A 25,059-nucleotide genomic window follows, 5' to 3' on the forward strand; every position below is an offset into this window, starting at 1 on the left:
TAGCACCTCTGTCACTCTTGTAGGCATTTGTTGAACTTGACAGTGCAGTTGTCTAGACTGTTGGCCCCTGGAGGGCAAGCCCTGTGTCATTTGTATTAACATTCAGAATAGGTGCTCAGTGTCTGTTGAACGCATCGACTGAGGTGTGTTTACTCTGCCACTCAGGGAGGACCCTGGGCCCAGTGAGGTTAATCAGGCCTCACAAGGTCTGGTCGGCTGACCTGGCTAATCAGCTTGAGTTTCCTAATCCATCACCACCAGGAACCTTGGCTAGAGAGCTCGTCAGAGCTGGTGGGGGCCATTTTGGGCCCTCACGGAGGCCTTCTTCTGCAGGCAGGGTTCTGGCCTGGGGGTGGGGCATGTGCACCACCCTCTTCCTGCTGAGCACCTTGGCCATGCTCTGGCGCCGCCGATTCGCCAACCGGGTCCAACCGTGAGAAACTGCCGGGCCCATGGGCTGGGGCAGGGGTGGGGAGGAAGGGCTGGGCTGGGCTAGAGCCAGCCTGAAGGTGGCCAGGGGCTGCCTGGGCTCCAGGGAGGTTGGGAGGGTACTGGCCAGGAATCCCTGAGAGGCTCACTCTCAGAATGGAGACAGGTGGAGGTGCGGAGACTGGCGAACCAGGAGAACCGGAGCCTCTCTGTGTCTCAGCTTCTCTCTTAGTCCTGGAATAGGAAGAGGGGGCGTGGGGTTCTTGGAAGGCACTAGGGCCGAGGCCTCCAGTCCCACTGCAGAAGGTGGTGAGGTCTTGGAGAAGTAGGAGAGAAGGCGTGGGTGCTGGCACAGCTCTGCCTGCTGTTCTTCCTCCCACAGAGAGCCCAGCGGTGTGGACGGGGCAGTGGTGGGCAGCGGCTTGGAAGCTGACCTCCAGGCCTCAGGCAGGTAAGGCAGGGGAGAGGTGGGTGGGGGAGTAAGGCTACTGCAAAGGAAGCTATGGTGGCCCTGCTTGGGGTGCACACGTGGTGTATGTGTTCATGTGTGTGTGAGTATGTGTGTGCGTGTGTGCATGTGTGTGTGTACTGTATGCTGTCCAGGAGGTACAGGCCCCTTGCCCCAGTCACCCAGGTCCCTGTCTGCCTGGTAGGAAGGCTGGCTGTTTTCTCAAACTGGGAGCCCCAGCCCCCACTGCTGGACCAAAGCTGCTCTCCTTGCTTGTCTGATCTGAGCCGCGCACCTTCTGCTGGAAGGGGCAGGGGCGGCAGACAGAGGGACAAGGCAGATGCCTCTCTGCCTGGCTTTGCTTGCCTTCCCCTTCCCCTCCCCCATCGCCTCGACCTGCCCAGCCTCAGCGGCTCCACTGCCTGATCCTCCAGCCGGATTCGCTGTCCAGTCCCCAATGGAAGGCACAGGAGGAGCATGACATCATCAGCATCAAGCGCCATTGGCTGGTTGGCCCCTGCCGGCAGGACCAGGTCTCCTGTGGCCGGAAAATTAACTCTTCCCTGGGATGAGGCCATGCGGCCTTTGGGGGTGAAGTCTGGGCAACTTACAGGCTTTTCTGTCCCTGGGTGACCAGTGTTTTCTTGGATAGGGGCTCCTGTGGCCAAGAAATCACTGAAAACCCAACTCATATGCATTAAATAGGTGTCAGATGTTTTTTATGGCCTGTAGACCCCCGGAGAGTGGATGTCTGTCTGAAGAGTGACGTCACCTTATAAGCAAGTGTCTACTAGGCCCTGGGCATTTCTTCTTTACAGAAACAGAACAAAAATGATTACAGGCCCCCCTCAGGCTGCAGGGCCCCTTGAAGGAGGGTGTCCCCACACAGGAGCTCCAATGGCTGGGATGGTCGGCCCGCACGTCTGTGAACACCCGTGTCTCTTCCTGGGTGGGGAACCCGCCACAATGTATCCCTTAAATCTAAGGCCAAACCCGTTGCCATGGAGTCGTTTCCGACTCACAGCGACCCTATAGGATAGATAGAACCGCTCCACAGAGTTTCCAGGGAGCAGCTGGTGGATTCCAACCAAGCTTTTGGTTAGCAGCCAAGCTCTTAACCATCATGCCACCAGGGCTCCAATGTATCCCTTCCCAGAAAGCCCAGTGCCATCGAGTCGATTCCTTTAGAGGTACAGAAACTGGCCAACCAGGAGAACTTGAGTCTGTCTCCATATCTCAGCTCCTCTCTTCTCGGTCCTGGGATTCTCCAGTTACCGAGTGTCAAAAAGCCCCAGGGAGAAGCCCTGAACATGTACGAGAAACAGAGGCAATTCAGGAATACCCTTCCTCTCCACGGTGCTGTCGTTGTTAGTTGCCATCTAGTGGATTCTGACTCCTGACGACCCCATAAGTGCAGAGTAGAACAGCTCCAGTGGGTTTTCAAGGCTGTGACATACCCGGAAGCAGATCACCAGGTCTTTCGAGGCACCTCTGGGTGGGCTGAAATCTCCAACCGTTTAGCTAGTAGTCAAGTGCTTAACCATGTGCACCACTCAGGGACTCCAAGACTATCATAACAGTGCCTAACTGAGGCTAGTAATTAAATGGGCTGACACCTATAAAATAACCAACATTGGCTCATGGACAGGAGGCACTTGAATGTCAAGTTCCGCCTGGAGCTGGGCAGCCAGAGTCCAAATCCTGACTCCCCTCTAACAAGTGACTTTCGGCAAATAATGTAGCCTTGTTATATATATATGGAGCCCTGGTGGCACAGTGGTTAAGAGCTATGGCTGCTAACCAAAAGGTCGGCAGTTCGACTCCACCAGCCGCTCCTTGGAAGCCCTATAGGGCCATTCTACTCTGTGCTATAGGGTCGCTGTGAGTTAGGATTGACTTATAATGAATTTATTATATATATGTTAAACGGGGTTAATAATATAGCCTTATTATATGTATAGTAAATGGGATTAGTAGTGTAGCCTTATTATATATAGAGCCCTGGTGGTGCAGTGGTTAAGTGATACAGCTGCTAACCAAGAGGTCGGCAGTTCAAATCCACCAACTACTCCTTGGAAACCTTGAGGGGCAGCTCTACTCAGCCCTATAGGGTCGCTATGGGTTGGAATTGACTTGACAGCAACTTTTTGTTTGTTTGATTTTGTATGTGTTAAATGGGGTTAATAACAGAGTGGTTGTGAGGATTAAATGGGACATCATCCTTGTTAAGCACGTGCCACAGCATCTGTCAGTTTGTAGTGCTGTGGTGGCTTGCGTGTTGCTGTAATCCTGGAAGCTATTTCAAATACCAGCAGGGTCACCCACGGTAGACAGATTTCAGCAGAGCTTCCAGACTAAGACAGACTAGGAAGAAAGACCTGGAGGTCTAGTTATGAAAAAAAGATCAGCCAGTGAAAACTTTATGGATATAGCAGCAGAACATTGTCTGATAGAATGCTGGAAGACGAGCTGCTCAGGTTGGCGACGACAGGCTCAAACATAGCAACAAGTGTGAGGATGGCACAGGACTGGGCATTTAATTCTGCTACACACACAGTCGCTATGAGTGGGAACCAAACGGATGGCACCTACCAACTGCTCAGTAAATGTGTACTATTCTGGCTGCAGTTTTATACGTCATTAGTGTTTTATTCAGCTCTTTTACTTCATCATGTCTTCCTTTAGCTTCAGCTACTCTACATTCAAGAGCAAGTTTCTTTTCTGTCTTATTAATAACCTTTGCTTTCTTCACGTATGATGTCCTTGATGTCATCCCATAACTCGTCTGGTCTTCTGTCCATTAGTGTTCAATGTATCAAACCTGTACTTGAAATGGTCTCTAAATTCAGGTGGGATATGCTCAAGGTCGTACTTTGACTCACATGGACTTGTTTTAATTTTCTTCAGCTTCAACTTGAACTTACATAGGAGCAACAATGGTCTGTTCCACAGCTGGCCCCTGGTGTTGTTCTGACAGATGATATTGAGCTTCTCCATTGTCTCTTTCCATGGATGTAGTCGATTTGATTCCTGTGTATTCTGTCTGATGACGTTCATGTGTAGAGTTGCTGTTCATGTTGCTGAAAAAAAGAGATTTGCAATGAATAAGTTGTTGGTTTTACAAAATTCTAACATGCAATCTCCCATGTCCTTTCTATCACCAAGCCCATATTTTTTAACTACTGATCCTTCTCTGTTTCTAACTTTTGAATTCCAATCACCAGTAATTATAAATGCATCTTGGTTGTCTGACCAATTTCTGACTGCAGAAGTCAGTAAAAATCTCCAAGTTCTTCATCTTTGGCATTAGTGGTTGGTGTGTAAATTTGAATGAGGGATATCATTGCTGATGTCAGGTTTATCTTGGCTGAAAACAGAGAATACCAGAAAGATATTTACCTGTGTTTTATTGACTATGCAAAGGCATTTGACTGTGTGGATCATAACAAATTATGGATAACATTGTGAAGAGTGGGAATTCCAGAACACTTAATTGTGCTCATGCGGAGCCTTTACATAGATCAGGAGGCAGTTGTTCAAACGGGACAAGGGGATACCGCATGATTTAAAATCAGAAAAGGTGTGCATCAGGGTTGCATCCTTTCATCATACTTATTCAATCTGTATGCTGAGCAAATAATCCGAGAAGCTGGATTATATGAAGAAGAACAGGGCATCAAGATTGGAGGAAGACTCATTAACAACCTGCGTTATGTAGATGACACAACCTTGTTTGCTGAAAGTGAAGAGGACTCGAAGCACTTACTAAAGAAGATCAAAGACCACAGCCTTTAGTATGGATTACACCTCAACATAAAGAAAGCAAAAATCCTCACAACTGGACCAATGAGCAACATCACGATAAACGGAGAAAAGACTGAAGTTGTTAAGGATTTCCCTTTACTTAGATACACAATCAATGCCCCTTTACTTAGATACACAATCAATTTTAAATCAAGCAGCAGTCAGGAAATCAAATGACATATTTCATTGGGCAAATCTGCTGCAAAAGACCTACTTAAACTATTAAAAAGCAAAGATGTCACTTTGAAGACTAAGGTGCGCCTGACCCAAGCCATGGTGTTTTCAATCGCCTCACATGTATGCGAAAGCTGGATGAGAAATAAGGAAGGCCCAAGAAGAACTGACGCCTTTGAATTATGGTGTTGGTGAAGAATACTGAATATACCATGGACCGCCAGAAGAATGAACAAATCTGTTGTGGAAGAAGTACACCCAGAATGCTCCTTAGAAGTGAGGATGGTGAGACTTTGCCTCATGTACTTCAGACATGTATCTGGAGGGACCAGTCCCTGGATAAGGACATCATGCTTGGTAGAGGGTTAGCAAAAAAGGGGAATGTCAACGAGATGGATTGACACAGGGGCTGCAACAATGGGCTCAAACATAGTAATGATTGTGAGGATGGCATAGGACCAGGCAGTGTTTCATTCTGTTGTATATACGGTCGCTATGAGTCAGAACCGATTTGATGGCACCTAAAAACGTTTTATTCTTTCCCAGAAGACCAAACCAAACCCATTGCCATTGAGTTGATTCTGACTATAGTGACCCTATAGGACAGAGTAGAAGTTCCCCATAGAATTTCCAAGGAGCATCTGGTGGATTCGAACTGCCAACTTTTCCATTAGTAGCCAAGCTCTTAACCACTACACCACCTTGGAAGTCTCCATAAGCCTGGAGGGTTGGCAGAACAAGTGTCTTTTCTGTTGTTGATGGTTGGAGGAAATGAAAGAGCAGGGAGGTTTGAGTGACTAGTTCATGGCCGTCTGTCCAGTTTGTTGCAGGTATCAGGTCCCTGGCTTCCAAGCAACTCGTCTCCCCTACAAGAAATGGGCCTGGACCTCCCATCAAGGAGGAAAGGCCAAATCTGGGGACCATCTGGCCAAGCCTAGCTGGTGTGGCCTGGCCAGAAGGAAGCAGCTTGCCTATTAACTCCTTGGGACCCAGTTACTTGGAAAAATTGTCCTCACATCAAGGAGCTGCCTGCCGGTAGGGGCTTCCCACAGAGGGCTACCCTGGGGCAGTTCCACAGTCATAGATTCCAACTGGTTCCTTTGGTGCTCCTGCCCTCAATATTGGAGTGAGTTGCTAGGCATGGGGGTGGAGGAAGAGAGCCGGAAATGCTGGAGGGTCACCCCTTTGCATCCCCTGACTCCAGTGCTTTGCTCCTTTTAGGGAGAAAGAGCCTCTGAAGTAAGCCTTCATCTCTTCAGGTGGAGCTAAGCCCCAGGGGCAGGTAAGGCAGGGCCAGGAGCCGGGAGGGCAGAGGGCAAGACTGGGATAAGGAGGCAACAGCTATGGAAGACCTGGCCACGTGGGGGCAGAGCAGGGTGCCCTCAGCTCTTGAGGTCAGTGATGGAGGTTAGGAGTACAGGGTGGGCCCCTTTATTTACCATGTACCTTGAGCCTGAATGTTCCAGGCCACAGGGCAAGGGTTCATTCTCCTTACAAAGTCAGGTGTGGTCTTGAGCACATTCCAGACTGGGGTTGAGGGCAGTGCTCTGGGGTGGTCTCTGAAATAGAAGCCCTTCTGTTGTTTGGCATGGGAGAGTGTGACAACCTCTTGTGGTTTTCTGTTTCAGCTCAAGTCCCCCCAGGAGGACACTGTGGTGGCAGAAACAGCAATGAGAGAGAGAATGGGAAGACACAGCAGGTGAGAAGGTAGACTCCTCCCTTTACCCCATGGGCCTGCCCGTCTTCACTTCTCCTGGCTGGGGCTGGCAGGAGAGCCGAGCTGTGCCCATTCTAGCACTGAGCCCCTTTCCTTAGCATCCTTGGAGGCTCCTCTAAGGGATGGGGCCTGAGAAGGCCCCAGGGGAGGAACTCAGTGAGATCCATCAGCTAACTCTGAGGCACTCCAGCAGTCCCCGGGCTGGAGGCAGGTGCGAGGAGGAAGCCCGGAGACTCTAGAAACAGCCTATAGCTGTAGCTCAGTCTGCTAAATACGGACTTCCCATCCATTCTCTAATTTCATCCTCACCATAACCCATGAGACTGGTCATCTCCACATTTTATAAACAAGGAAACACTTAAGAGAGGTGAAATCATTTGCCAGTGTCACTGAGCTTGTAAGTGGACGACACATAGCTCCCATCTAGGCTCCAGAGTCCACGCGCATGACCACCATGGCGCCCAGCCTCCTGAAACCTATGCGCAAGTCTGTAGCTGCCTGGTGGAAGCAGGGGTTTACTGGCCTGGCCCTTATGAAACCTCAGCAGGTGGCCCAGCCCTCCCCCGAGCCCCCAGAGCTCATCCTGTCACTGGCTGCTCTGCCGAGATTGTCAGCAAGAGATGCCAGCTGGATCTGTAACATGTCTGCCTGCATCTGGGTGGAAGCAACTGACAGCTTGTCTTCTGAACATATTTTCTGTGTGTGTGTGTGAGCATGTGCACACACGTGCCAGCGCTCCAAATGGGGGAGGGAAGAGGCCTGACACTTGTTTTTGTCAGTTTGCTGACTGCTCAGTAAAGGCGCTGCCTCCCCTGCCCCCAGCTGCTCTGCCATTTCTCCCTTGGCACAATCCCGCCTGATCCTGAGCAGAAGTAAAAGCAGATTTCCGCTTCTGCTTCCCGAGATCCCCGCAGGCCCTACAGGCAGCTGCTCCCGATAGTCTCAGGAGCCATTCATCTTCAAAGTCCTCCAACACACCGGTGCACGGCTCTCCTGGCTGGCCCCTGCCCTTGAGGCAGCTGGAGATGGAAGCGTTCTCTCTGGAGAGCGACACCAGGCTGCCTCTGCTCCAGATCTGCAGGGAGGGAAGGAGGCGGCAGGAGGGGGAACCCGCTCAGGAGCGCCGGGAAGCTGCATCCTGCTGCCTGCCTACCTGCCTGCCCGCTGGCCCGCCCAGGGCGGGCTGTGGTGCTGAAGAGAAGCCTGGCTCCCCAGGCATTCACAGGCAGTTCTGTGGGAGCCAGACAGTCACTGTCTGAGAAAGTCAGGCAGGCAGGAGGCAGGGGACAGGTCTTGCCAGGGGAAGCAGCCCGTGCTTGTCACCATGTCAGAACCTGGCGGCCCACCTGGCGAGGACCATGAGTTTGTGACCACCTGTCTCAGCTCCCTCAGCCTGTTGTTCTCCTGAGAGAGGCCTCAGCCTTCCTGGTAACAGGACCATTGGGCTGAGGGCCAGGGGCACTGTCCCTGGGACCCCGTCTGTGTCCCTGATCCTATCTTGCAGTCATTCTCTGATCTGTTTGCCATGCTTCTGTCACCTCATCCTTGCTGCTGTTCTCTGCCAGTTCTGACTGCCTGCTTCCTCCCCCTGGTCTGTGGCAGTGCCAGGCCAAGGTCACCTCCCTGGACTGGGGCTGGCTTCCGGCCCAGACGGACATCTCCAGGGCTACAACCCTTGTCAGTGCTGTTCTAGGAACCTGTTCCGAAGATGGTGGCTCCTCCAGGGATTAGTTTCCAGATGAAGGGAGGGAAAGACAGAGAAGGGGCTGCTGGAGACAGGCGAGGCGGCCACCTGGACCCTGGCGGCTGGTGGGCCGTGTGGGCAGGGTGGGAGGCCCCTTCCTCAGGGTGCAGACTGCTTTGGTGGGAGCAGGTTGTTCACACCTCCCCACATGCCCATCCATGCGCCTCTCCTCCCGGTCCTCTCTCGCCCCAGGCTCTCAGCATGGTCTGCACATTTGCAGCTCCTGCTGCAGAAAGTTGCCTCCCTCAGCCCAGAACTCCGCTACCGAAGACTGGCCGGCGCCCAGGTGCCCCTTTGTTGCCCACTCTCTCCCGTTGCAGGGGTAGTGTGAAGCCCATGGTGACAGCAGGGTTTGGGGAGTCACTTAAATCCTATGACAGTATCCCCAGAAAGTCCCAGGCCTTCTCTCCTCCCGTGCCCTTGGAAGGAGTTGCTGCTTGGAACGGGAGCAAGGATGTCAGGGGCTGGGAGAGAGGGTGTGAAGGGGGACTAGCCAGCCAGTGGAGGCAGAGAGCTGGGTCTCCTTCCTCCAGGCCCAAGGTGCTGGCTGTAGGAAATAAGAATCGAGGAGCAAGGAGTCCAGAGCCAGAGCGCCTGTGTCTGAATCGACTCTACCACCTTTCCTATTCTGTGGTCTTGGGTGGGTTCCTGAACGTCTCTGTGGCTCAGTTTCCTCATCTGTAAAATGGAGGAGTACCTATCTCAGAAAATTGTTTTAAGGGTTAATTAGGTAGCATGATAAGTGCCTACCTCGCTTAGTAAGTGCTCGATATAGTGAGCTAGTATGCTTATTGGGCACTGTCAACTATGGAACCCTGGTAGGTTTAGAAGAGCTGATGAGCCATCGCCTTCCCACGCCTCCTGTCTGCTGTCTCCCCACATACACAGAAGCTGGGCAATCGGCATCTCTGATCTCTGGACCGGAGACAGGAGGGCTGAGAGAGGACCTGCAGGGAGAGAGAGGAGGAAGATTGGGGTTCCCTGAGAGCACTGTCCTGCCTCCTCTGCGCCCAGGCCCTCCCCTGCTCTGTGTCTTGAGTGAGTCTCAGCTCATGGAGGAGACAGGAGGTGGCTGCCCTCATGCTTTTCCATCCTGTCTGAATGTCCCTTTCACGGCTGCTAAGAGCCTGAGTGACAGGGGCAAGGGTGCCGGAGCTACGGGTGGCCAGGGACAGCAGCAGGAGCAGGGCGATGCTGTCATCTGCTCCTTCTGTGGCGGAGAGTGGGGTTGCTGCCAGTCTCCCCCGGCGATTGGAACATGACCAGAGAACCAATGATGGTGGGGGCAGGGAAGTGGCATAGCAGCTGCAGCAGCTGCCCAGCCTCCCCGGGGTGCAGATGTGCACACAGGACAGATGTGCGCACAGGACAGTCTGGCTCAGAGCACACAGCAGTGGCCCCCAATCTGAGGCCTGCATGGCATGAGAGAGGCACACACCACAGGACCTCAGTTGCCAGGGTTCCTCAGTGGGCGCTTCTCTATTACGAAGAAGCCCAAGACCTTGAGCTAGAGGAAGAAATGCTTCTTTGGGAGTCTGGAAAGGAGAAGGCAAAGCGACGTACACTGAGGTTTACATTAGTGCAACGATAATGACACTCATACTGCTACTAGCAATGGTTAACGTGGTAGTTATGTGCTAAGCACCGTGCGAAGGGCTTTGTTTACATGCATTGTCTCATCTAAGGGGCCATAACTGTTGTTATTCTCATTGACCCAATAAGGAAAGTGAAGTTCACAGAAGTGCAACAGCTGCTCAAGGTCACTTGTGGCCAGCAGTGAGGCCAGAACGTGCACCTGGAGACCTGAGTCCAGAGCTGGTGACACCATTCCAGCAGGGAAGACCCCAGCCTGAGAGCTGGGCTTGCAAGCCGTCTCCAAGGGCACAGGAACGCGAGCTAGGGGGGGCCTGGTCCCGTGGCTTGTCCCATCTACTCTCTCTTCAGAACTCATCATTTCAGGGGAGACCAGACTCTGGGCCCTCAAAAGGCGAAAGCTCACCTGCGGTTGAGGGCGTAAAGAGCTGCCTCTCCAGGTTTTATCAGTGGCCAGGATGCGCTGCCCCAAAGTCAATGCCAGATCAGGTGGTGTCACTTAGTCACTGAGGCCACCACTCCACCCTCAATCAGGGGCAGAGCCCTGGGGAGTGGAGAGGGTAGTGACTGGTAGCCCAGAGAGAGAAAGGAGTTTGGGGAGGAAGGCTTTTTTGTGTTTGCAGGAGGAGGGTGTGGGGCTTCGGACCCAGGAGGTGCCTTCCAGAGGTGTCCACTGGCTTGAGCTAAAAAAAAAAAAGCAAGCCCTAGTACCTAGCAAAATCCGCCAGGCGCTCCCTGGAAACTCTATGGGGGCAGTTCTGCTCTGTCCTCTAGGGTCGCCATGAGTCCGCAGCGACTCGACGGCAGTGGTTAGTACCTAGCAGCTACAGACCCGCTCTGTGGGATACATGCGCCCCCTAGTGGGGAGTGAGGCTAAAGGGTGGATGTGGAGAAAATAAAAAGAAAAAGATTAGCAAACTACAAAGCTGTGAGCCTAGGTTGGAACGGCCAGTCCTGTCCATCCGTGAAAACATACACACACGTGCACACACGCACACGCCATTTAATACCACATGCACAGGCAGAAGCTATTGGAGCTAAGCATTAACAGAAGTCATTTAATTTTACATCTGCTCGATTATTTAACAAGCATGTCTTGGGAGTCTACAATGGACGAACACTGTTAAGTGCTAGGAGTGATACAGGGATGAGGGAGACAATCCCTGTCCAGCTGACTGGCACAACAGAATGACCCTGGCAGAGGAATCCCAGACTGCCAGCTCAGCCACTGCCTGGTCACGTAACCTTCCTTCCTTTCTCTGGACCTGTTTCCCCATCCAGTAAACATGTGTTGAACCCACAGGATGTAAAGGAAGCGACCATCCTCAGGAAGAGAACTGTCAAGCAAGCGAAGGAGATGGACCAGATGACCTCTAGCGGCCCCACAGATTCTCCCAATTAAGAGGCTATAGTGGATGGTGTCTGGAGCTGCTAACAGATTTACTGGCTCAGCAAACGTGCAGTGTCTGCGTGCCAGGCACAGTGACTACAGAGATGGGTTAAGACCGTCCTGCCACAACAAACAGAAAATTGAACAACGTATAAGGCACGGACACTTGACAGCAGGCCACACATAGCCGGTGACCCCTACAATTGCCGCAGCTTCTGCCTGGACACAGCTCCCTGCCTTCTGCGCGGGAAAGGGATGCCCAAGGGGACCTCGGCAGTCTTGCTAAGTGAAGAAGACAAACTTACAGTTCCAGACAGTGTGGTAGTCTTAAGGACATACATACAAACCAATGGAATCCCAAAACAGATGCGGCCAGGTAATCCAATGGCGAAAAGGTGAGTCTTTTCAACAGGGCCCAAAAAGCAGTAACCGTAAAACAAATATTGGTAGGTTGGACTTTATCAAAATGAAACTTCTGCTCTTGGAAAGACTGAGAGAAAATATTTGCCAAACATACATCTGAGAAGGAGCTTGTATTCAGAATATACAAAAAAACCTTTTGCAATTCAATAAGAAAACAACCTACTTAAAAAAGAGGAAAACGTTTTTTTTTTTTTTTTTAATTCTGCTTTAGGTGAAACTTTCATCATTATGAGTCTCCACAGCAATGGGCTTTTTTGTTTAGGTCAAACTTTACAGAGCAAATTAGTTTCTCATTCAACAATTTCTACCCAAATTGTTTTGTGACATTGGTTACAATGCCCACGATGTGTCAGCACCCTCCCCTTCTACACTCCAATTCCCCGTTTCCATCCGCCCATTTTTCCTGTCCCTTCCTGCCTTCTCATTACTGCTTTTGGGTAGGCGTTGCCCTTTTGGTCTCGTATACTTGATTGAATTAAGAAGCACATTCCTCACATGTTTGTTTTATAGATCTAGCTAATCTTTGGCTCAAGGATGAACTTCGGAAGTGGCTTCAGTTCTGAGTTAGCAGGGTGTGCAGGGGCCATAGTCCCAGGGGTTCCTCCAGTCTCTGTCTGACCAGTAAGTCTGGTCTTTTTTTGTGTGTGAATTTGAATTTTGTTCTACATTTTTCTCCTGCTCTCTCTGGGACCTTCTGTTGTGATCCCTGTCAGTGAGATTGGTGGTGGTAGCTGGGCACTATCTAGTTCTTCTGGGCTCAGGCTGCTGGAGGCTGTGGTACCTGTGGTCCATTGATCCTTTGGACTAATATTGACAGAAAAGGTTTTAATAGTCATTTCATAAAAAAAAAAAAAAAATACACACGTGGCCAATAAGCACATGGAAAGATGCTCCACATCTTTAGTCATCAGGGATGTGTAATTCACAACCACTATACATATAAGGGTCGCTATGAGTCGTAATAGACTCAACGGCACTGGGTTGGTTTACTGGGTTATACATCCACTAGAATAGTTAGGATTAAAAAGACAGACCATAGTAAGTGTTGGCAAGGATGTAGAACAACTGTGAGGCTCGTACATTGCTGGCAGAAGTATGAAATGTTACACCCACTTGGGAAAACAGTTTGGCCGTTTCTCATAAAGTTATCCATGAGGAATGAAAAGTTAGGTCCACAAAAAGATCTGTATAAAATTGTTCACAGCAGTTTTATTAATTATAGCTCCAAACTGGAAACCCAAATACTCATCGACATGTGACTAGATAAACTAATTATGGTTTATTCATTCAACGGAATAACACTCAGCAATTAAAAGGAATGAACTACTGATATAAGCCAGGTCTCTGGGTGGAGCAAATAGTTTGCTCTCGGCAACTAACCAAAAGGTTGGCGGTTTGAATCCACCCAGCAATGCCAAAGAAAGGCCTAGCAAAACAACACTGGGTTAACTGAGACAAGCTAGACACATGCAGAGTACCTACTGTATGATTCCATTGATATGAAATTCTAGTGCAAGCAAAACTAATCTACAGTGACAGAACCAGAGACTGATGGTTGCCTGGGGTCAGGTTTAGATACAGAGAGTGCCTGTAAAAGGGTACAGAAGGAACTTTTTGGGGTGATGAAAATGTTTGCAAACTTGATTGGGGTTGTGGATACATGGGTGTATACTTTTATTGAACTGTACATTTAAAATGGATACACTTTATGGCATGTAAATTATACCTCAAGTTGACATAAAGTGCTTAAAAAAATTTTCAGGAATGAAGACCTGACCTTTGTCTTGCTCATGGCCTAGAGGAAAACCATGCAAGTGAATCATCATAAAACGGTGAAATGAGTGTTATGAGAAGTATGTTCAACGTTTTAAGAGCTTCTCTTCACTGAGCGCTGACCTGTGGCAGGCCCAGTGCTAAGTGCCTTGCATACACAATCTTACACAGTCCTGCGAGGCTGGGATGCGCATCCTCACCCTCATTTTACAGCTAAGAAGGTGAGCCTTAGATTGAGATCAAGTGATCTGCCCGAGACTACTCCGCTACAGTCAGCAGTGCAGGGGCCGTAACCCAGGTCTGCCTGACTGCAAAGCACAGACTCTCTTCTGGTTCTTCCGTTCCCATTCATCTGGTTTCCCTGTCCCCTGACATTCTCATCTTTGTTTTAAAGTAATTATTGACTTTTTGGTCTCACAGAGGTGATTTTTTTTTTTTTTAAAGGAGAGAAGTATTTAAGTCCATTTTAAAGTAATAACTTTATTAGTGGCATCAGCTCTGTCCAACAGGCAAGTGAAATGTGTTGCTCTTCCTCCTCGGCACTGCTGGTAAGCACAGAGAAGAACCCAGCCCGACTCCAAGGAGGTCTACTCGCATCCAGTCAGGTACCTGTTGTTACACTTCTCCTCCTCCAGAAAGCTAAAGCTGCACTCAATGACCCCAGATTTCTGCTGGACAGGATTTACGCCACTGTGTCAGGGTTCTGAGGAATCTCAGGAAAAAAATTCCACCATTTTCATCACGGGCTTTCCATCTGGATGAACTGAAAATACCAGGGTTAGCAAAAAACGATCCTCATTCATAGTGTATTTTTTCAGGAAACATAGCCTAGTGACTGGAAACCCTAATGGCATAGTGGTTAAGAGCTACGGCTGCTAACCAAAAGGTCGGCAGTTCAAATCCACCAGCCACTCCTTGGAAACCCTAGGGGGTAGTTCTACTCTATCCTATAGGGTTGCTATGAGTCAGAATCAACTTGACGGCAACAGGTTAGCATAGTGGTTAAGCCCATAAATTTTTAAGCTGGGTCGTCTGAATTCAGATCTCAACGCTTCCACTTACTATTTACTTGACCCTCTCTGCACTTCAGCGGCAAAATGGGGCAGATAATGACAGGTCTGTTGTGAGAGTCCGGTGAGAGCGCATATCGAAGGGGCTAAGAACAGCGCCTCATGCTGAGTAAACACTTAGCAGATGTTAGCTGTTATTACTTCAGAGAGGTAATTCGCACTCATCAGTTCATTTTCTTTACTTTGCCATGTCCTAGCTCATACTTCCAGGGAAAATGTCAGTCACTTCGGACAGAATCACTTAAGATGGTTTGACTCTAACAGAACATTCAACTTAAAATGGCTTGAACAATAAGATGATTTATTTTTAAAGTTAACCTTTTTTATTTCCGTATAATTGTAGAAACAGCAGCCTGCCACCTGACCTGCAGATTTTGGGATTTGGCAGCTCCCGCAGTTCTGTGAGCCAGCGGCCTGCTGTCTGACCTGACGATTTTGGGCTCATCAGCTCCTGCAACCACTGAGTTGGAAGAAGCCTCCAGCCTGACGTCTGACCCATGGATTTGGGGACTTGCCAGCCTCCACAACTGCGTGATCCATTTCCTTGAATTAAATCTCTCTCTATATATTTACATTTATACACATTTCACTCGTTTTGCTCCTCTAGAGAATCCATGCAGCTAAGAGATTTCTTTTTTAATTGAAACTAAGATGGCATTGCTCTTAAGATGCAGCCCACATTCAGAAATATTAAAATGTAAAAAAAGGTCTCCAAATCAAAATGAGAAGTGCGAAAGTAGGCGGCTTGGCGACTGGTTATTTCAGCAATTCAGCAGCCATCTTCAAGGACTCATTTCTTCTTTCTACTTTGCCAGCTACAGACCTTTGGCTCCTGCTTCGAAGCAAGCCTCACGGGTACAAGATGGCTGCAGCGGCCTCAAGCATCACATCTTCACAGTGTCCCAAAACCAGGGAGAGGCTGCTCCTTCGCTGGCCTCTTTATAAAAACAAGAAAACTTTCCCAAAGTTTCCTGGCAGACTTGCTCTTAGGTTTCCTTGGCTATAATTGCATCATAGATTCTTTCCTCAAACAATTCCCGGCAAAGGGAATAGATTCATCATGTGTGATGCAGACTAATCAAGATTCTTCCCTTGGGCCTGGGGAGGGACTTGCCTCCCTGAAGCACACGGCTGCCCAATAGCTGCACAGAATCTAGGTTCTGCTCGTAAGACGGAGGAAGGATGGCTGCTGGCTTGGCAACAAACAGCTCCCGCCATGAGGATGAACTTCCTGTGAAATCACTGGGGCTACCGCTCTAAAAGTAAGCAGCCAACTACTTGGGATATTACCTACCCTCCTTCACATTTTTATTAATAGAGTGAGATTCTTTTCCAGGTTAAGAAATTAACTTCGATATCCCAGAGTCTCTATTTTCTATGACTGTGAGTTTCGGATACCATGTCTTAAATTCTACCGGTGAATGGAAGACCATGAGCTGACTGCCCTAACACAGCAGGCCCATCTACCTAGACTGTCCCTTTGCACTCAGAGCCTGGGTCTCTAAACAGCCGGGAACTCCTGCCCTGTTCAGCTTGTGATCTGCTTCTGTCACTTAACAGTAATTGTGTGACTCTTTCTTTCCATGTCAATAAATACAGAGCTGCACTTGCTGTGTGGAATGGCCATATAGTAATTCCACTGTACGTACAACTCAAGTGTACTAGGCCTCACCACTAATGAGTGCAGACAAGATCAGAAAACATGGACGCTTCAGTCTCCACACTGTGGAGCCCAGGCCTGCTCATTCAGGATTTGGAGGGCCTCTGCTTTGCAGTCTCCCCAGTTATCTGTGGATTGCCTAAGCACTGTGCTCATACGTGCTTAGGCACAAGGCTTTTTAGGGTATTTTGCTCCAGCCTCTTGGCCCCTGCCTGGCTGCCCACAGCACCTGCATCCACCCTGGGTCTGCAGCTGTTCCCCTGAGCACAGCCGGGCTCTGCAGGTGAAGTTGTGCGCTGTTGGGTGCCACAGGGCCACTGTGGCCTACGCGGAGTGAGGAGCTATGAAGACTGGTCCTCACTGCACACTGAGTACCAACAAGTCAGGGCCGAAGATAGCCCTGTTGGAGCCCACAGCCTTTCACCAGTCAGCTCCTGCAGGTGATGAAAATGTTCTAAATCTTGCCTGGGGTTGAGGTTACGTGGGTGTATACATTCAGTGTACATTTAAAATGCATGCAAAAAAGCTGACTTAAAAAAAAAACAAAAAACCCAAGAATGAAGCCCTGATCCTTGTCGTGGTCATGACCTTGTGGAAAAGCCAGACATGCAAGCAAATAATCAAAAAACAGTGAAATGAGTGTTACAAGAAGTATGTTCAACGTTATAAGAGCTTCTCCTCACTGAGTGCTGACCTGCGTCAGCCACAGTGCTAAGTGCTTTGCACCACAATCTTACACAGTCCTGCGAGGCTGGGATGCGCATCCTCACCCTCTTTTTACAGCTAAGAAACTAATACCCTCACCCAACTCTTCCTTCCATAGAGTGGCTCAAAACTGTGGAACCCTTCACCCCTGAAACCAAAAGCCCCCATGAATATCAACTTATATATGTGATGCAATATCATTTAGTGATGAAAGCCAGATCCTAAAGGCTAGGATCAAATCCTGAGTCCACCAGTTACCAGATCTGTGGACTTGAGCAAGTTACCTACTCTTTCAACACGCTTCCATTTCCTCATCTCTGATGTGAGGGTAGTCATGGTAGTTCACAGTGCAGTTGTGAGGACTAAATGGGTTGATATGTTTAAAGCATGCAGGAAGTCCTATGAAGTAATGGCTCTCATTATTTTGCCTCTAGCAGGTCATCTGCCCAGTCGTTTCACAAACAACTTCTGGGAAATGCCACACTTACAATTCTCAAACGAAAGGAACTTAGTTTTCAGGAAGATAACACATTCTTTTAGTATTATACGAAATAATTTGTCTTCCAAGGTCAGACAGAGAAAGCTAAGGGTCCGTTTCATAAGCTAGAAGTTACCACTAGGTGAGTGAATGATTATTTGCTGAGCACTTGCCGTGAGCAGAGGCAGAATACCAAACTGGGCACTGCTGGAAACTTAAAAAAACCAGAAGACGCTTCTCTTGATCACAACCAAATAAGAGAGATAAACATAAACAAATGTGGTAACTCGAAAACAGCTTTCTGCAACATAAAACCAAACTCCTTGACGTCAAGTTGATTCCGACCCACGGCAACCCTAGAGGACAGAGTAGAACTGCCCTGTAGGGTTTCCAAGGAGTGGCTGGTGGATTTGAACTGCTGACCTTTTGGTTAGCAGCCAAATCATTTAACCACTGCACCACCAGGTCTCCATAAATTAGCTTTCCAAACCGGAAAGGACCGTAGTCGGCAGGATACAAACCTGCGGGGGGTAAATCCCTACAGATTTCTAGTCTTACAACATATTCCACATAAAAAAACCAAACTCATTTCCGTTGAGTGGATTCTGACTCATAGCAACCCCAGAAGACAAAGTAGAACTGCCCCATAGGGTTTCCAAGGCAGTAATCTTCCCAAGGGCCCCTGGTGGTACAGTGGTTGAAAGCTTGGGTGCTAACCAAAAGATCAGCACTTCAAATCCCCCAGCTGCTCCTTGGAAACCCTATGGGGCAGTTCTACTCTGCACTATAGGGTCACTATGAGTTGGAATGAACTTGACAGCCATGGATCAGTTTAATCTTTAGAGGAGCAGATCGCCAGGTCTTTTTCCTGCTGAGCTGCTGGGTGGGTCCGAACCACCAACCTTTTGGTTAGCAGCCAAGTGCTTAACCATAGCACTAGGGCTCTCTAAATCTGTTGCCATGGAGTAGATTCTGACTCACAGTGACCCTGTAGAACTGCCCCATAGGGTTTCCAAGGCCATGATCTTTATGGAAGCAAGCGAACTGCCACATCCTTCTCCTGCAGCGCAGCTGGTGGGTTCGAACCTCCAACCTTTCAGTTAGCTGCCCAGCACATTAACCATGTGCCCCACCAGGGACTTCCAGTTTGTGGTCCAAACCCATTGCTGGCAGGTTCAAACCGCTGTAGCAGCTGAGCGCTTAACCACTGCGCGACCAGGGCTCCTATATCGCATATAACTCTAGTTTCCGTGGAGCCGATTCCGACTCATAGTGACCCTATAGGACAGAGCAGAACTGCCCCACAGAGTTTCCAAGAAGCGCCTGATGGATTCGAACTGACGACCTTTTGGTTAGCAGTGGTAGCACTTAACCACTGGGCCACCAGGGTTTCCACAATATTACATATAAAAAAAAATTACATATAAAGAGTGATATAATCCAGACAAAATGCCACTTGCCACAGGGAGATCACGGTTAGAGGGGTGATGAGAATGGGGAGGGAGTAATGCTGAAAACGCTCTGTGGACTTGCAAATTTAAACTCATTTCCAAATACATGTCAATTCTAGCCCTGAGTCTAGTTCTTTTGTCCTATTATTGCAAAAATGAAGGCAAATAGGTAGTCTGGAAAGTAACACTCACAAAGTAGCAGTGGGTGTTACATCATTCTGTTCTCATAATTTAATTTGCTGCTTTTTCCCCTCTTCGGAATTAAAAACACACGGCACCGGGTCCCTGAGGTCCGAGGCTCCCACCCCGCCTTCAGGGTCGTTCAGGTCCGCCTTGGGGTCAACGCGCTCCCGGGCGCCCTCTGCCGCCCGCCACGGGCCGCCACAGCCTCGCCTCTCTTAAAAGTAGCCGAGGGGGACGCTGAACAATTTTCTCGCCACCACCCTTCCGCTCACTAACCCGACCGACCACCCCAAACGACCCCTCCTCGACCCAAATAGAATCCACAAAGATCCGACAACGAAATTCAGCCGGGCCTTCGCTTCCTCATCGGCCCCCTCCCCCTCGAAACTTCTACGCCTCCCCAGGACCAATCTCGCCCAGGGCCAATCTCCAATCAGCAGCTAAATGACTCTCGGGCTGAGGCGAACCTCTGTCTTCGCTTTCTAACGTCCGCAGCCCTTCACAGTCCCCAGATTCTCAGCATCCCTTGGGGTGGCCATCGTCTTACCCCGGCCGGGAGTCCTCTTAAGGAAGCGGCAGCCCTCGGCGGCGGACTGTTTTGAACTGCATTTCCCATCAGGCCTCCTTAATATCGCGAGAGCTACTACGAGACTGCCGGAAAGACTTCCGCGCAGGCGCAGTCTCGCGTTCTTTCTGCGGCCCGCCGCGTGGCTGGGAGTCATGGCGGCGGCGGGTAAGCTCAGTCTTAGGGTGGCGGTAAGGCTGCGGAGATGGGAAATGGGATCGCCCTTGACACGGCGCTAATCCACTTGCCTTCTCAGAGCCTCCTCTTCCTCAGAGGAGAAATGGTGGCGATAAGGCCGATCTTCCCCCTCCTAGGTAACTGGGAGAATTAATGAGATACTGGATGAGAAAACGCGGCCCAGGCGTCGAGGGCTGATGTTATGTGGAGGCAGGGAGCGAGCTCAAGTCCGTCTCTGACGCCAAAGAGCCCCTTTTGGGAGACGGGCTGCAGCCTGTGCGATCCCCTGTGCCTCCTGTGTGCTGTCTACCCTGGCCGCCCAGTGGGCGAACGATCTGAGAGTGCAGTTTTTCATGCAGCATCGGGAGTCTTAACAGGTGACTCTTGCCTTGAGGACAAGCCCCAACCGTTAGCTTTTCTGTAATTCTACAGATAGGAGTTGGTGGGACAGTGGACCTTTCTTACAATCGGTAGTTTTACAGCGAGGCTTAACGTGCTCATTTTTTTCATCTCCACAGGCCTTTTTTTGGCATCTGAAGAGATGGGGAGAAGCAGAGCTGCGGGTTAAAAATAATGGAGAAACCCTGAAAATGAGTACGAATGGGTGCCCCTGGACCTGGGTGGTCACCAAAAATGAGGAACTAGAGCTGGCGTGAAGGCCTGTCGTAAATATCTACCTCATACTTTGTTCAGAAGTAAGTTCAAGTCTCCAAATACGTGTTCACAGACAAATCAAGTTAGGGATGTGTAACAAAACTGCCAGAATCTTAGCATCCACAGAACGCTAATTCTTTTAATGGTAAAAATGGGAAGGGTTTGTCCCAGTGTAGTTTGGGGCCACCTAGGGTCCCTGGGTGGCGCAGACAGGTAAGCATTGGCTTACTAGCAGGCCTGGTGATCTCCTTCTGAAAGGTCGCAGCCGTGACAACTTTATGGAGCAATTCTGCTCTGTAACACAGTTGCCATGAGTTGGAATTGGCGGCTAAATTGACCCACTGATGGAAAAAATGGGTTCTTGGGTGTCGTTGTTTGAAACAAAAATTGATGCCACCCTGTAAGAGCTGAAAGGGACATTTGGGAATTAAGTCTTGGTTTGCGGATATTTAGAAATGTTTGTTACTGGCTGAGCTGAAGATGATTGAAGTTATCCCTGTCTGAAACGACTTCTTTTGTGAGGAGTTCTGATTCTCTGAGGCTCAGCTTTTTAATACCAGTCTTGAGAATGAGCACATCAAGGTTGTTCTGCAGAGTGAGGTTTGTTATCCTTTTTCTCTTTTAGTTAAAGTTGCTGACGGTGGCTCTGAAAAAGCCACATGAAAACCATCACCTTAAGATGTTGAGTATAAGAAGCTTCGTGGTAAAATACCTGTAGACGGTAAGATTTTGAGCTCTTTCCCAGGTTTGCATAGGTTAGGGTCCTTTTAGGAGTTCCTGGGTAGTGCAGTCAGCTAAGCACTTGGCAATAACCGAAAGGTTGATGGTTTAAACCCACGCAGAGGTGCCTTGGAAGACGGGCCTGGCAATCTGCTTCAGAAAGGACACAGCCTTGAAAACTTTATGGAGCAGTCCTACTATGTAACACGGGGTTGCCGTGAGTCGGAATTGACAGCAACGTGTTTTTGGTTGTCACCCTGGTGTCACAGTGGTTAAGAGCTCAGCTGCTAGCCAAAAGGTCAGCAGTTCGAATCCACCACCTACTCCTTGGAAACCCTATGGGGCAGTTGTACTCTGTCCTATAGGGTTGCTATGAGTTAGAATCGACTCTACGGCAAGGGGTTTGGTTTGAAACAAAATGGATGCCACCCTGTAGAGCTGAAAGAGGTGCTTGGAAAATAAGTCTTGGTTTGCTGGGATTTAGAAATGTTTGTTACTGGTTGAGCTGAGGATGATTGAAGTTATCCCTGTCTGAAACGACTTCATTTGTGAGGAGTTCTGACTTGCTGAGGCTCAGCTTTTTGATACCAACCTTGAGAATAAGCACTTCAAGGTCATTTCTGTAGAGTGAAGCTTGTTATCCTTATTTCTCTTTCAGGTTAAATGTGCTGACTGTGGACTTTGAGAAATTCACATGAAAACTGTCACCTTAAGACGTTGAATATAAGGAGCTTCGTGATAAAATACCTGTAGATGGTAAGATTTTGAGCTCTTTCACAGGTTTAGATAGGTTAGGGTCCCTTTAAGAGGCCCTGGGTGGTGCAGAGAGTTAAGCATGTGGCTCCTAACTGAAAGGTCGGTGGTGGTTTAAACCCACCCTGGAGCTACCTTGGAAGACAGGCCTGATGATCTGCTTCTGAAAGGACACAGCCTTGAGAACTTTATGGAACAATTCTACTCTGTAATGCAGGGTTGCCATGAGTCAGAATTGATGGCAGCAGGTTTTTGGGTGTCACTGTTTGAAACAAAAATGGATGGCACTCCATAGAGCTGAAAGGGACATTTGGAAATTAAATCTTGGTTTGTGGGGATTTAGAAATGTTTGTTATTGGTTGAGCCAAGGATGATTGAAGTTATCCCTGTCTGAAATGACTTCATTTGTGAGGAGTTCTGACTTGCTGAGGCTCAGCTTTTTGATAACAAATCTCTAGAATAAATACCTCAAGGTCATTTCTGTAGAGCGAAGCTTGTTATCCTTATTTCTCTTTTAGGTTAAAGGTGCTGACTATGGACTTTGAAAAATTCACATGAAAACCTTCACCTCAAGATGTTGAGTATAAGGAGCTTCGTGATAAAATACCTGTAGGTGGTAAGATTTTGACCTCTTCCATAGGTTAGGGTCCCTTTAGGAGTCCCTGGGTGGTGCAGATGGTTAAGCCCTTGGCCACTAACCGAAAGGTTAGAAGGTTGAACATACCCAGGGGCACCTCGAGAAAAGGGCAAGGCTTAGAGGGTTCACTTGCCCAAAGTTACACAGCTGATTAATGCCAAAAGGTGGGGTTGAACCCAGATCTGTGTGAAGTCTGGCTCATTTTGGCTGTCTGTAAATAAGCTGGGCTCTCCATCGTAGTCATGGCTGTGTAGTCAACTGGGAACCCCCCCAGCCCCAACATTTGGCAGTGTTTGGAGACTTTCTTGGTTGTCATAACTGGAGGGGGGTTGTTACTGGTATTTAGGGGGTGCTGCGAAATATCCTACAATGTATACGACAGTCCCCGCAACAAAGAATTCTCCACCCAAAGTGACAGTGGATCCAAGGTTAAGAGCCCCTGTATTAGACCAACTCCAGAGATCTGGGTTCTGCTCACGGCTCTGTTAGCAAATAACCACACCAGAGCCTTAGCTTGTTTTGTAAAATGGGGATGATGGATTGAGTTTAAAAAATCTGTTGACTTCAAGTAGATTCCGATTTATAGCAACTTTGTAAGACAGAGTAGAACTGCCCCATAGCGTTTCTGAGGAGCGGCTGGTAGATAAAATCTGTCAACTTTTTGGTTAGTAGCCGTAGCTCTTAACCTCTGTGACACCAGGGCTCCCTTGGATTGGGTTAGTGGCTTCCAAACCTGGCTACACGTCAGAACCACATTTCTGGGCCCCACCTCCTTGGAGCCTTGGGGGAGAATGGCTCTGAAGCAGGGCCACTCCAAGAGCAGACGTGTAGGGATGATCAGATGACCTGATCTGCTTTTAGCGTGAGGATTCCATTACAGCAAGATTACAGTGCTGGCAGTTTTTAAGTAGCTCTCACGGCAGATCTATAATCCTCTGTCTTAAAAACCTGAAGGCCACATGTTTGGTCTGCCCTGCAGGGTATTTTTGTGCACAGGTGAGTGAAGAAGTGACCTTGTATGACGTCACTAGCTCTTGGCAGCAGCGACTGTTTGTGCGGCTGGTCGTCAGCAGGCTGGCAGAGATGATGAGAACTGCACCGTCGGGCATTTTCCTGACACCCTGGAGCGCGCGTACTCGTGGCTTCCAGGTGCTCTGTGCCGAGTGGCCCCATCTGAAGGGCAGGGAACTGTGGCTGTGCCAGGTCTTTCGCCCTTGAGGAATTGTGTAGTCTAATAAAGTAGGCAAGATTGAGAGTTTTCATGAGGAAAGTAAAGCAAAATTTGAGTAAAGAAAATAGTTTGCATGTAGTTTGGCTGCTAACCAAAAGGATTGCTGTTCAAATCCACCAGCAGCTCTTTGGAAACCTTATAGGGCAGAGCTACTCTGTCTTATAGGGTCGCTCGCTGTGAGTTGGAATTGATGGCAGTGGGTTTTTTGTTTGTTTTTGGCACTGAGGATGCCAGTACTGTGGGCTGGCAGGTTGGTGGGAGCTGAGTTGATGATGATACGAAGTTATCCCTGTCTGAAGACAGAGGTGTTTGTGTGTGGAGCTTGGCTTTCTGAAGCTCAGTTGCACACGTTTGTTTTTAGGAAATTCAGGCACGATCTTAAAGAGTTACTTGAGAGTTATCTGAATGGATCTTGAGTAGATTTTTCTTTTTTAACTTCTGTTTCTCACCAGGTGCAGTTTGGGCCACCACTTCTGAGGATGAACCGCATCCCTCAGGAGGAGAAGCAACTAGCTGCAGTAGGGTCTGCCACCCTGGGCCGGGAGCTGAGCCCTGAGACTGGAGCTGAGCCAGATGTTGCTCCTGTGCGGAAGCAGAGAGGGTCCAAACAGGCATGGGTGGAGCATTCCTTTTTTTTTTTTTTTTTTTTTTAACTTTTATTAAGCTTCAAGTGAACGTTTACAATTCCAATCAGTCTGTCACATATAAGTTTACATACATCTTACTCCCTACTCCCACTTGCTCTCCCCTTCTTGAGTCAGCCCTTTCAGTCTCTCCTTTTGTGACAATTTTGCCGGCTTCTCTCTCTCTCTATCCTCCCATCCCCCCTCCAGACAAGAGTTGCCAACACAATCTCAAGTGTCCACCTGATATAATTAGCTCACTCTTGATCAGTGTCTCTCTCCCACCCGCTGACCAGTCCCTTTCATGTCTGATGAGTTGTCTTCAGGGATGGTTCCTGTCCTGTGCCGACAGAAGGTCTGGGGACCATGGCCACCAGGATTCCTCTAGTCTCAGTCAGACCATTAAGTTTGGTCTTCTTATGAGAATTTGGCATCTGCATCCCACTGATCACCTGCTCCCTCAGGGGTCCTCTGCTGTGCTCCCTGTCAGGGCAGTCATCGATTGTGGCCGGGCACCAACTAGTTCTTCTGGTCTCAGGATGATGTAGGTCTCTGGTTCATGTGGCCCTTTCTGTCTCTTGGGCTCTTAGTTGTCGTGTGGCCTTGGTGTTCTTCATTTTCCTTTGCTCCAGGTGGGTTGAGACCAATTGATGCATC

General features: G+C 49.0%; 1 protein-coding gene, 2 long non-coding RNA genes and 4 other non-coding genes across 9 annotated transcripts; 6 read left to right on the plus strand and 1 right to left on the minus strand.

The window, feature by feature from the left end:
* The first annotated feature begins 237 nt into the window (after positions 1-237).
* Positions 238-16,735, plus strand: PRCD (photoreceptor disc component). Its single transcript, XM_049860494.1, has 8 exons — positions 238-433; positions 812-880; positions 6,077-6,137; positions 6,484-6,554; positions 11,213-11,694; positions 13,485-13,716; positions 13,940-14,100; positions 14,909-16,735. Exons 1-3 carry the CDS (start codon positions 360-362, stop codon positions 6,096-6,098), a joined length of 165 nt encoding a protein of 54 aa, XP_049716451.1. The 5' UTR covers positions 238-359; the 3' UTR covers positions 6,099-6,137; positions 6,484-6,554; positions 11,213-11,694; positions 13,485-13,716; positions 13,940-14,100; positions 14,909-16,735.
* On the minus strand, positions 1,912-19,640 carry LOC126062715 (uncharacterized). Its single transcript, XR_007514121.1, has 4 exons — positions 19,590-19,640; positions 10,316-10,592; positions 9,067-9,263; positions 1,912-3,957 (listed from the first exon to the last, which is right to left on the minus strand). It is a non-coding gene; the product is annotated as an uncharacterized LOC126062715 (long non-coding RNA).
* Positions 19,641-19,735: 95 nt separating this feature from the next.
* LOC126062463 (uncharacterized) lies at positions 19,736-24,390 on the plus strand. Of its 3 annotated transcripts, XR_007514062.1 has the most exons (7): positions 19,736-19,775; positions 19,922-20,161; positions 20,303-20,479; positions 21,064-21,159; positions 21,817-21,914; positions 22,430-22,520; positions 24,232-24,390. It is a non-coding gene; the product is annotated as an uncharacterized LOC126062463 (long non-coding RNA). The 3 variants fall into 3 exon arrangements; XR_007514063.1 differs by lacking the exon at positions 19,922-20,161 and having other exon boundaries at positions 19,741-19,775; XR_007514061.1 differs by having other exon boundaries at positions 19,748-20,161.
* Positions 20,908-20,984, plus strand: LOC126063341 (small nucleolar RNA R38). The gene has a single exon (XR_007514281.1). It is a non-coding gene; the product is annotated as a small nucleolar RNA R38 (small nucleolar RNA).
* Positions 21,659-21,735, plus strand: LOC126063344 (small nucleolar RNA R38). The gene has a single exon (XR_007514284.1). It is a non-coding gene; the product is annotated as a small nucleolar RNA R38 (small nucleolar RNA).
* Positions 22,271-22,347, plus strand: LOC126063342 (small nucleolar RNA R38). The gene has a single exon (XR_007514282.1). It is a non-coding gene; the product is annotated as a small nucleolar RNA R38 (small nucleolar RNA).
* Positions 24,041-24,120, plus strand: LOC126063345 (small nucleolar RNA R38). The gene has a single exon (XR_007514285.1). It is a non-coding gene; the product is annotated as a small nucleolar RNA R38 (small nucleolar RNA).
* Positions 24,391-25,059: the final 669 nt, after the last annotated feature.

Source organism: Elephas maximus, chromosome 19 (assembly GCF_024166365.1).
Source record: "Elephas maximus indicus isolate mEleMax1 chromosome 19, mEleMax1 primary haplotype, whole genome shotgun sequence".
NCBI classification, from domain to species: domain Eukaryota; kingdom Metazoa; phylum Chordata; class Mammalia; order Proboscidea; family Elephantidae; genus Elephas; species Elephas maximus.